This window comes from Zea mays, chromosome 7 (assembly GCF_902167145.1).
Source record: "Zea mays cultivar B73 chromosome 7, Zm-B73-REFERENCE-NAM-5.0, whole genome shotgun sequence".
Lineage (NCBI taxonomy): Eukaryota > Viridiplantae > Streptophyta > Magnoliopsida > Poales > Poaceae > Zea > Zea mays.
In genome coordinates, this window is record NC_050102.1 from 178256254 (window position 1) to 178267724 (window position 11471).

The following is an 11471-nucleotide window of genomic DNA, read 5'->3' on the forward strand; positions in this document are numbered from 1 at the left end:
ATATTCTATGTGGCGATGTTTTTATATTTTACGTCTAATTTTGATCCGTTATTAAATTGTTTTGTTCATTTTGGTCATCCCGCAAGTCTCGATGTCGATCCCATTCTAGATGGTCCCGTTTTCGAGCGGAATTCAGTTGGGCCACGTCTGTGTCAGGCTCTTGGCCCTTTTGCTTTATTTTTTTTAAGAACGAAACTCTGATTTCCGTTTACGGGGCATTTGGATCCCTTCATTTTAGAGGAATTGAAATTCACTCAATAAAGTAACTTATTTAGTTTAGAATTTGACATTTCACCACTTTCCAAAGTTCAGGTATATGTCTATCTCAAATTCATGGGGTAGGGGATGAAAAATGATTTTATACAGTAGTAGAATTTGTTTCTATTCTATAACTTACATGACATTCTTCGTCTCACTCCTCTATAGTAAAAATATAGCACATAAATATCTCTGATATCTTGCTAATAATAGTATACAAATATATTTTGTATAAAACCGAATTAGCTTAACTGATATATGCCTAAATTACTATTATTAGAATGGAATTCAATTCCAATGATCCAAACAGGGCGTTAATGGAAACTACTTGCGATGCCATTGTAAAGATAATAGTGTTCATTATTATTATAGTATCTAAAACGATATAACATATATGGATAAAAACAAGATGTTATTTAAATAATATAAAACGAGTGACAATCATAGCTCTCGTGGTGAAAGAGAGGTCCGGTTTGGCGGGTTACAATGCCAAAAAAGTTCGTATTTCCCGTAAACCTATTTTACATTCTACTGCTAATGTAATGGAGATGTTCTCCGGTCAGAGGGTTGTAGAGGGTATCTCATATCTCATAGAGGTTTGGCAGGTTACAATGCCAAAAAAGTTTGTATTTCGTCGTAAAGGGCAGGAAACGGGAACCTGAGAATAACCTATCGGCGGCCCACTTTGCCGAACGCCCATAGAGATGGGTTTTGCTCCTATTGGACCAGAATACAGATGATCCGAAGGGCTTTCTCTCACGGGCTTATAACAGAGCTGTTTTTAGACCCATGCTGTCAAAAGAAAAACATGTTCAGGCCCATTACGCGACAATATAACATTATAACCCACGCAACTCCGGGGTCCGGGTTCTGGCTCGCCAAACCCTAGCCGCCGAGTGCCGCCCACCGCCCGCCCGCCCTCCGCCGCGCGTCGGACGGTGCCGAGGGAAGAGGCACCATGAGGTTGGAGAAGTGCTGGTTCTGCTCCTCTACCATCTACCCCGGCCATGGAATCCAGTTCGTCCGCAACGACGCCAAGGTGCCTCTCTTCTTGTTTCCTCGTAGGTTTCCTTGGCGTGATTTAGCGCACCTCACCGTTCCGTACCGGCCCGCCATCCGCCATAGCACTTCCGGAGCCGGTTGAGGATCTTCCTCGTTGTGCGTCGCGGCCAGACTTTCCCCTCGTTGTCCAAAGCGGCCCGATCGAACTTCCAACGTGTATTTTAGTTTTTTTTGGCTCGCGACGTTGGATGGACCACACCCCAGACTTCGTATCTGGTGTTGTCTGGAGATATGGTTTCTATGTAAATCCTGTCATACGAGATTTAATAAAGTTCAAATAAACATATAAATAATGGATCATTGTGTCTTCCTGTCAAGAACTATCTCCTTAGCATTCGTTGTCTGCTGTAGAACTGCTAAGCAAGTTAGAGAACCTTTTGCCCTTTTCCTTTTGCAGATCATTTGTTATGTAGCTTACCTTCTATTAATAAGGAAATTTAGGGCTGAACTGATAATGGTGATCATCATGTATTCATGTTTGTGCTGGAATCAGACAGAAAGTTAGGCAAATGGTGCCTATGTCTCTATTCAGAGTATTGACACTGTCAGCTGCTTAGATGTGTTAGTAGAAAATTTTTAACAGTGCTAATTAGATATAAATGTCAACACATGGCATGGCACTGCTTATAATGCATAGAATTGCCTTGTTGTAAACATTGAAAACTACATAAAATATGTTAGAACCAAATTTTGGTCTTCACCTGAGAAAGTTAGTCTAATTATTTGGCTGAGAAGCTGCAGGTTACATGTGTGGTAACTGCACCACTGATTGGTAGTTGTAACTGTTGCCTCCACTTCATTTATAAAGGCTCATGTGCTCGTAGGCTCATGCACATTAAGCCGAACTTTGTAATCTTCAACCAACAACTAGCCTCAAAAGGTGAACATTTTGTTAGTATGAAAAAGATATCATTGGATTCACGTCTGAAAGTATTTTCTTACAGTTAGAATTTTGTTTCGGCAATTGGTCAATCACTGCATTGTAGAAAAAATAAGAGTCAATATATGGATTTGGGACTACCAGCTGTTGTTACCTTCTGTTGTTTCTTGAAGAGCTGAGTTAAGTTAGTGCACATGGAGTTATAACAAAATTTGTCTGTATGGTTTGTACTGTTAAATAGTGTGTAGTTCTGTTTTCTTTTATTTTGCGTGTAATTTATAGTTAGTTTATTTATGTGCCATCCTTGTTATGCAATAACACATATTCATACTGTTTTGAGTCCCACAAATGTTTTTATTGTATTTTGTGTGAAGTGGCTTCCTTGATGAGTTCAAGGAAAATATTAAATACCACATTATTAAGTCTGCAATATAAGGAAATGTAAGCTTTTAAGATCTTTGTAATGTGTATTTGTTCGGAATATACAGTAAACTTATTTGTACTGCTCATAAATGTTATTTATTGTTTTCTCTGAAAAGTGGCTTCCTTGATTTCAACGAAAACATTAAGAGGGTGTTTGATTTCTAGGGACTAATATTTAGTCTCTCCATTTTATTCAATTTTAGTTCCTAAATTGTCAAATACGGAAACTAAAACTCTATTTTAGTTTCCTTATTTAGCAATTTAGGGACTAAAATGGAATAAAATGGAGGGACTAAAAATTAGTCTTTAGAAACCAAACACCCCCTAAATACCACATTGTTAGGTCTGCGATATAAGGATATGTAGGCTTGTTAGGTCTTTGTAATGTGTATCTGTTAGGATTGTGCTGTGTTCTCCAAGTAACAATATGGTATTTTGGAAAATTTTAAGTGCCTAAATGTAAAACTTTCAGATGTTGAAGTTGCTTAGATCTAAACATCTTTTTCCTGGCAAACACCTTTAACTATTATTCCAAGTTGGATCTTTTATCTTCTTGCTGTATTTAAATGAGAATATTTTTTAATTTTTTTTTAAAGATTCTGCATTAGCTGTATTTAAATATGACCCTTCAGTTTTACATTCTTCTCTTGATCGATGATTATCCTCATTAAAATTTCAGGGGTTATATTTTTCTTCTGGGTCGAAACTGAAATGTAAAATGTATATGTTGTAATTTTCGGCGAATTATATGTTATGTCTGCACCCATGAATTATGATTTTTAGTTTTAATGCTGAAAATGTATCTTTTTTTCTTACATATAATTCTAGATTGTTAAACTGTTTATCTATACTGAATAATGTATTGCATGAGTAATTAAGAACAAAGTAAGGGAACACTGTTGCATCTTTTCTAGTTTCAATTGTTGTTTTGGATGGTGTCCTTTAAGACTGATTGCATCTTTCTTCTCCTTGCCAGGTCTTCCGCTTTTGCCGGTCAAAGTGCCATAAAAACTTCAAGATGAAGAGGAACCCTCGTAAGGTTAAGTGGACAAAAGCATACAGGCATTTGCATGGCAAGGACATGACCCAGGTTGGCGACCACTCTGTTGTTTCTGATACTCCCTCCGTTTCTTTTTATTTGTCGTTGGATAGTGTAATTTTACACTATCCAGCGACAAATAAAAAGAAACGGAGGGAGTATCATGTAATAGCCGGAGACCATATCTCTTGTATGACTGATATGCTTTGAGATTTAACAGGATACAACCTTTGAGTTTGAGAGGAAGAGGAACAGGCCCGAGCGCTACGACCGCAATTTGACGGAGCAGACTCTGAAGGCTATCCCGCTTATTGCAAAGATTAGGCATGACCGTATGGGAAAACACATCTCAAACAGGTCGGGTTTTTTTACTCCAACTTGTTGTCTTGTTCGATTTTGCAAAGGACGTTCGTGCCTTCTCTAACGTGAAATACATCTTTTGGCAGACATAAACCTGGTAAACGCAAGGAGATGGAAAAGGACTCCAAGGAGCTGGAGCAGGACATCGGCATGCTCCCGAAGAAGCTTATTATCAACCATCTCGCGGCTGAGAAAACGAAGGTCAAGGTTGAAGTTGTTCAGCAGCAGACAGAAGATAACGCTATGGAAGAGTAGTGCGTGGCATTTTGTGTGCTTGTGTTTTCATGTCTGATGCAGATCCTTTTGTATTTGCGTAAGAAGCTATGTAGTTGATGAAAGATGTTTATTTGATATATATATTAATGGATGGATTCGTGGACTGAGTATCAGCAAGTTTGTTGTTCTGGAATGTAAGCTTGCTCTGCTTATGCTATAATTGTCTTGTCAGGAAAGTCTCAATCCTGGAACCACACTTCCCCAGAGATGTTTTAGTGTTACACCCGTCCAAAGTTGAAAATGACAAGGGCATACTGTACAGAAACTGAATCGACAAGTTCCTTTGAATTGCAACATTCGGCTGTCTTGTTAAATCTGTAGAAGTACTTCATCATAGGCTAATCCATACACCAGACAAGCCTTGTTTCTACTCATTGTATGATAACTGACGAAAATGGAAGCGTACGTGCCTGTTCTTGAGGGGTCCCTGTAGCTTGAAACCCCTTCTCAGCAATAAACAAACTGGATGAAATAAGCAATAATGGATCGACTCAAACAAAAACTGACAGCTTACACGAAAATGATGTTGAGACATTTCAACTATGGACCGGTAATTCATGGTACACATGTATAGTCAGGCCTTGAATCCGTCATAGTTTCGTTTTCTCTTTTGCAGTGTTGTTTCCATGCACCTCCTTTGGAAATTAGATACATTATTATATCAATAAAAGTGTACTATATGTATTGCTACTCCTTTCGAAACTAGTTCTATTAGTAAAAAATTACCCTTTATTTTATAATTTATTATATTTTTATGTACATATAGCTTTTGTTTTCTACTTAGATACATAATTATATCTAGAAATTTTTGTTTTTTCCCCTGTTGTGTATAATCTAATGAGCATGAACTTTTTGCTACATCTCAAACATGTAATAACTAGTCCACCATAAAAATTCACCATAATGAAAACAAAGTAATTGTAGCTATGAATTCATTACAGGAAACATAGATCTAAAGTTACAATAAAAACTTTATACTAAAGCATGTCATGTCATGGCCCGTTGCAACTTCAAGAAACAAGACACGCGCAAGTTTCTGCTCTCGTCTTCAACTCTCATTAAGCCAGTGGCGTCACCATTAACGTCCATGGCAACGACGGCTCCATCATTGCGACATGTTCCCGTCAGGTCTTAGCCTCGAAGTTCCTCTTCCCCAATCCCCATAGTTTCTTTCTCCTTTCTCACCTGCCTCACCTGCAGGTGCTGCCATGGAGGCGAGGTCGCCGTCGGCTATATATCGGCCCCGCCGTCAGCGTCGTGTGTGTGTAGAAGGTAGAGCCCTGTGTGTAGCACTTTAGCTGGATTTTAGTGTCATCTTGTTGTGTGAACCTGGTTCTGTTTGGAAGAGCTGCATCAAACTGTGTAGCAGCTGAATTTAGACAAAGTAGTGTGTGTCTGTTTGAATGAGCTGCATGAGTTTATGTAGTGATAATCATTGGCCAAAATAATCTTAAAAAATATATAACAGATTATTACAAAAAGTTATTTGGATCGCCAAATTTAAATCATTTCTCGTTAGATGAAGATACGCGTGATGACATCCCGTAACTATCGAATATCGAGAATGAGTTGTTGATAGGGAGTTTCTCAGAAGCTGAGATAAAAAAAGTGATTTTCCAATTGGAACACAATAAGGCGCCAGGTCCAGATGGTTTTCCTGCTGAGTTTTACCAAAACTTTTGGGAGGTTATAAAAAAAGACTTACTGGCACTTTTTGAGGATTTCCACAATGGGATTTTGCCACTCCATAGTCTCAACTTTGGAGTAGTTACTCTGGTGCCGAAAAAAGAGGCTATAAAAGTGGAAATTTTAGACCGATTTGTCTTTTAAATGTTAGTTTTAAGATTTTTACAAAAGTCCTTACAAATAGAATATCAATCGTCGCCAAAAAGATAATCCAACCTACTCAAACAGCCTTCATCCCTGGTAGATATCTCTTGGAAGGAGTGGTTATCCTTCATGAGACCATTCATGAGATGCACAAAAGAAAGAAAAATGGTGTAATCCTTAAGCTAGATTTCGAAAAGGCGTACGATAAAATAAAATGGCCATTTATACAACAAGTGTTACGGATGAAAGGTTTTTCTCAAACCTGGTGTAAGTGGATGCAACAGGTGGTGGAAAAAGGAAGTGTTTCAATAAAAGTTAACGATGATTATGGCCATTATTTTCAGACCAAAAAAGGAGTTCGACAGGGAGACCCTCTGTCACCTATTCTTTTTAATATAGTGGTCGACATGCTTGCCATTCTCATAAATCGAGCCAAGGACTTGGGGCAAGTCGTTGGTGTTATACCACACCTGGTAGATGGAGGACTTTCAATACTCCAATACGCAGATGATACGATTATCTTCATGGAAGATGATTTAGAAAAGGCTAACAACATGAAGCTAGTGCTATGTGCATTTGAGCAACTTTCAGGCCTAAAAATCAACTTCCATAAAAGCGAACTTTTCTGCTATGGTGCTGCCAAAGGGTTAGAATTAGAATACTCTGACATCTTTGGGTGTGGCGTGGGGAGCTTTCCATTCAAATATCTAGGTATTCCGATACACCACAGAAAATTGAGTAATACAGAATGGAGGGTAGTCGAAGAAAGGTTTCAAAAAAAACTAAGTGGATGGAAAGGTAAACTTCTCTCAGTCGGCGGTCGCCTGGTGCTTATTAACTCGATACTTAGTAGCTTAGCTATGTTCATGTTCTCTTTTTTCGAAGTTCCACGGGAAGTCCTTAAACGTTTGGACCAGTTTAGGTCTCGTTTCTTCTGGGAAGGTGGGGGACTCAAAAAGAAATATAGGCTAACTAAATGGAGTGTTTTGTGCACACCCAAGGATTTAGGGGGTCTTGGCATCCTAGATCTGAGGTTACAAAATAGATGTCTTCTAAGTAAATGGCTTTTTAGACTCATTAACGAACAAGGCATCTGGCAAAGTCTCCTTCGAAATAAGTACCTTAAAAATAAAACAATAACCCAAGTAGAACACAGGCCCGATGATTCTCACTTTTGGTCCGGACTTATGGCGGTAAAACAGGACTTTATGAGAATGGGTCATTTTGTGTTAGGGGATGGTACACAAATTCAGTTCTGGGAAGATAAATGGTTGGGGTCTGTCCCTTTGAAAGACCAATTTCCAGATCTGTACAACATTGTGAGAAAGAAAAAGGCAACAGTAGCTAATGTTCTTCAACATAATCAACTTAATGTGGCTTTTCGTCGATCACTTAATGTAAATAATCTAGCTGCTTTGAATAAGGTAGTAGCTAGAGTATTTACTATTAGTCTATCTGATCGAAGAGATACGTTTGTTTGGGATCTTCTCCAGCAAGGTCAGTTTACGGTCAGCTCTATGTATAGGGCTTTAGTCGCCCCGAACATTGTTTCGAGAAACCACCCCATCTGGGATTTAAAGCTACCTTTGAAGATTAAAATTTTTATGTGGTACTTAGTTAAATGCATAGTTCTAACAAAGGATAATTTAGCAAAAAAAACAGTGGAAAGGAAGTGTTAAATGTTGTGGATGTAACTTAGATGAATCCATTCAACACCTTTTCTTTGACTGTCATATGGCTAGATGTGTTTGGAGAGGTGTACAAATTTCATTTAACATTACTCCACCTTCGTGCATCCAACATATGTTTGGCACTTGGCTAAAAGGTTTAAATTCTAGACTTAAGAGCCTGATTTGGGTTGGAGCATGTGCCCTCTGTTGGGCTATATGGTTAAGTCGTAATGATGTGGTTTTTGATAATGCACAAGTTTTCACTCCCTTGCAGGTCACTTTCAGAGGGACACATTGGACAAGGTTCTGGACACTGTTACAGAAGGAGGACAGACCTCAAGTAAAATGGGCCCGTCGTGTGCTTGAAACAACAATGATGGAGATCTTTTCAAATAATGGATGGTCTTTTTTTCATAGATTGAGAGCATAGTTTGAGAGCTTAAATTTATGAAACCTTTGTAGAATGTAAGATTTCGTTCCAATGTGGAACCCCATGTTTGTGAGTTTGACAGCCGAATGTATCAACCGATACAGAAGCTGGAATATTAATAATATTCCCTTTTCTAAAAAAAATGAGTTTATGTAGTGCGAGTCTTGTTTGCTGCAGCAGTTTTTTGTGCCACAATTGTGCAATGCAATGTATAGTGTCGGTTTGAGGTAGATGAAGCAATTCATATGAATTGGCTGCCAGTTTCTGTTTTGGTAGATTAAGTGCCAGATGAACTGCACAAAGTGCCAGAAACTAGTGAACTGCACAAACTGGCAGAAAACAGTGATGTGCACAAAACTGGCCATTTGGGTTAACTTCCAGGGTGGCGGCGTCGTGCACAGCATGTACGCCATCTCCTGCCTTGTCCTTGTCCACAGCAAGTGTGGCAAGCTCAGCGGCGGCTATGGCCTTCTTCTCCGCAGCCCTCGCTTCGCTACATGCTTCCTCAGCCGCAGCAGCAGCGGCGCGAGCGGCATCGCGCGCATCGGAGACCGATGCTCCTGGGGGAAGACGAAAGCTACTGGACAGATACGACACGGGGGAACGATCCATGGCGGCGGCGGCGGCGGGCTAGGGTTCTCAGAAACAGGGGGAGCTCGAGGTGAATGGGGGTGGATGAGGGTGGACGGGACGGCGTCTGCTATACGAGGAAACAACAAGAAGAGTTTAATAGCTAGCGGAGACCAATGGGTTGCAGCCTAGTGCATGGCCAAAAATTAATTCGTCGACGTTTAAAAAGTTTTAACCCACCACCAAATGTCCATAGTTGACTAGTTGTAGAAAATTAAAAGGGAACGATCTGTTAGACACCAAGGTGTTGTTTGGTTCAAAAAATGTAACGCAAACGGTAATGGTAACGGTTTACGATCGATTACTAGTGGTAACAAATTTGAATAGACTGGTATCAATTTTTAGTATGGTATCTGATTACGGTTGGACTAAAACAAACATGATTTAACGTTATCAGTTACCCATTATGTTACAAATATGTGAACCAAACGGCACCCAAGTTACTAACGTTTATCAAACGTGAAAACAGTCTGACAAATAAATAAAATAAAACAAAAAATAAAAAACAATTGTGTGGGGAGTAGAGACTAGAGACTGGACCGTCCTTCCTCCTAACACCTCGGGACCTCCCTTGGCTGGGTCCGGATGGTGCTTGGGAGAGGTTCTGTTTTCTCAGTGTTAGCCAGACGTGGTAGTACCGGACTCCCTTAGTCTAGAGATCCAGGTGGCTCACCATGAGGGCCGGAGCCACTCCCGAAGGTTCGGCCCCTGCCCCCCTGGGCGCATGTGTCGAGTACCCTCGTCTTCAAGCCACGTGGCTAACGCGGATCCACTCTGCCGAGGTTCTAGAGCTAATTATAGGGCAGTCTTCACCCGAACACAGTGGCCTTATTAGGCAGGCCCAGCCACTGGGCTAGGACGGACCACTATTAGCACAGTGGCTAAGGGGTCTTGGGGTTCTGACTTGGCCCAGCAGTAGTGGGTACCCCAATCTTGAGACATCGACAAGTAGGATCAGCTTTCCCGACCTTAAAAACATTATAAATAAGGAAGTCAATAAGACATTCATATCACGCTATTAGGGCTTGCTTAAGTCCATACAGAGCCTTAGAGAGCTTATACACATGATCGGGGTACCTGTCATCATCGAAGCCAGGGCCAGGGTTGCCCCACGTACACCTCCTCCTTGATTGGCTCGTTGAGGAAGGCGCTCTTCACGTCGATTTGATAGAGCTTAAAAGAATGGTGAGCAACATAAGCTAATAGTATGCTCTCTTGGAGAGCCATTACTCCCATCAAATACAACAGCACTAGTGACTTCAACTAAACTCGAAGATTTTTGAAGACCCCATATCCTTTGTATTTGAATCATAACCAAATAAAAACCCTTCAACGACTTTGGGAGCAAACTTTGAATGTCTACCTTTCTTGACCTTGATGTAGCATTTGCTCTCAAATACACAAAAATAAGAAACACTGGGTTTGTTACCGGTTAGAAGATCATATGTCGTCTTCTTGAGGAGGTGATGAAGGTAGATGAGGTTTATGGCACGGTAGGTTGTATTCACGGCCTCCGACCAAAACCGTTATGGCGTCTTGTATTCTCCCAGCTGCGTTCTTGAGATGTCGATGAGCGTCCGGTCCTTCCTCTCCACTACACCATTTTGCCATGGAGTGTAGGGAGCAAAGAACTCATGCTTGATGCCTTCCTCCTCAAGATATTCATCCACTTGAAGATTCTTGATTTCTGATCCGTTATCGCTGCTTATCTTCTCCACCTTTAGCTCAAACTCATTTTGTGCCCGCCTTAAGAAACGCTTTAGGGTTTCTTGGGTTTCAGATTTATCATGCAAAAAGAATACCAAAGTAAAGCGGGAATAGTTATTAACAATAACAAGACCATACTTACTACCCCTAATTCTAAGATAAGCAATGGGCCCGAAGAGATCCATATGAAGAGGTTCCAATGATCTTGACGTTGTCATCACATTCTTGTTTGGATGGGTTGTTCCACTTGTTTCTCTGTTTGTCATGTTGCACAAGGCATGTCTTTCTCAAAAAAGACATCGGTTAGTCCTAACACATGTTCTCCCTTTAGAAGATTATAAAGATTCTTCATACCAACATGTTTTAGACGGCGATGCCAGAGCCAACCCATGTTAATCTTAGCAAGTAAACATGCATCTAGATCGACATTCTCTTTAGTAAAACCTACTAAGTAAAGCTTGCCATCAGATACACCTTTAAATGCTAATGAACCATCACTTCTTCTAAAGATAATTACATCAACATTTGTAAATATATAATTTTATCCCATATGACATAACTGACTGATAGAGAGTAAATTATATCCAAGCGATTCTACCGAAAAGACATTAGAAATAGAATGCTCGGTAGTAATCACTGTTTTACCTATCCCCTTTACCTTGCCTTAGTTCCCATCTCCAAAGATGATCGTGTTATGTGAATCCTTATTCTTAACGTAGGAGGTGAACATCTTCTTCTCCTCCGTCCTGTGGTTTATGCATCCGCTATCAATGATCCATCTTGAGCCCACGGATGCATAAATCTGCAAGGAGTTTTAGGTTTGGGGTTTAGGTCCCCAACTTGTGTTGGGTCCTATATGTTAGTTACATAAGATTTTGGGACCCAAATGCAAGTATTACCTCTCTT

The 11471-nt window shown here is 40.1% G+C and overlaps 1 protein-coding gene across 1 annotated transcript; it reads left to right on the plus strand.

Moving 5' to 3' along the window:
- Window positions 1-1105: 1105 nt before the first annotated feature.
- LOC100285083 (ribosome biogenesis protein RLP24) lies at window positions 1106-4486 on the plus strand. The gene is made up of 4 exons (NM_001301697.1): window positions 1106-1297; window positions 3600-3713; window positions 3883-4019; window positions 4109-4486. Exons 1-4 carry the CDS (start codon window positions 1217-1219, stop codon window positions 4275-4277), a joined length of 501 nt encoding a protein of 166 aa, NP_001288626.1. The 5' UTR covers window positions 1106-1216; the 3' UTR covers window positions 4278-4486.
- Window positions 4487-11471: the final 6985 nt, after the last annotated feature.

What these genes read in the sequence shown, in the direction of transcription:
- LOC100285083 (NM_001301697.1), top strand. Translation starts at nt 1,217, where the DNA reads ATGAGGTTGGAGAAGTGCTGGTTCTGCTCCTCTACCATCTACCCCGGC. An exon ending in TCGTCCGCAACGACGCCAAG is followed by an intron (nt 1,298 to 3,599) that starts GTGCCTCTCTTC and finishes TCTCCTTGCCAG; the next exon opens with GTCTTCCGCTTTTGCCGGTC. An exon ending in ATGGCAAGGACATGACCCAG is followed by an intron (nt 3,714 to 3,882) that starts GTTGGCGACCAC and finishes GAGATTTAACAG; the next exon opens with GATACAACCTTTGAGTTTGA.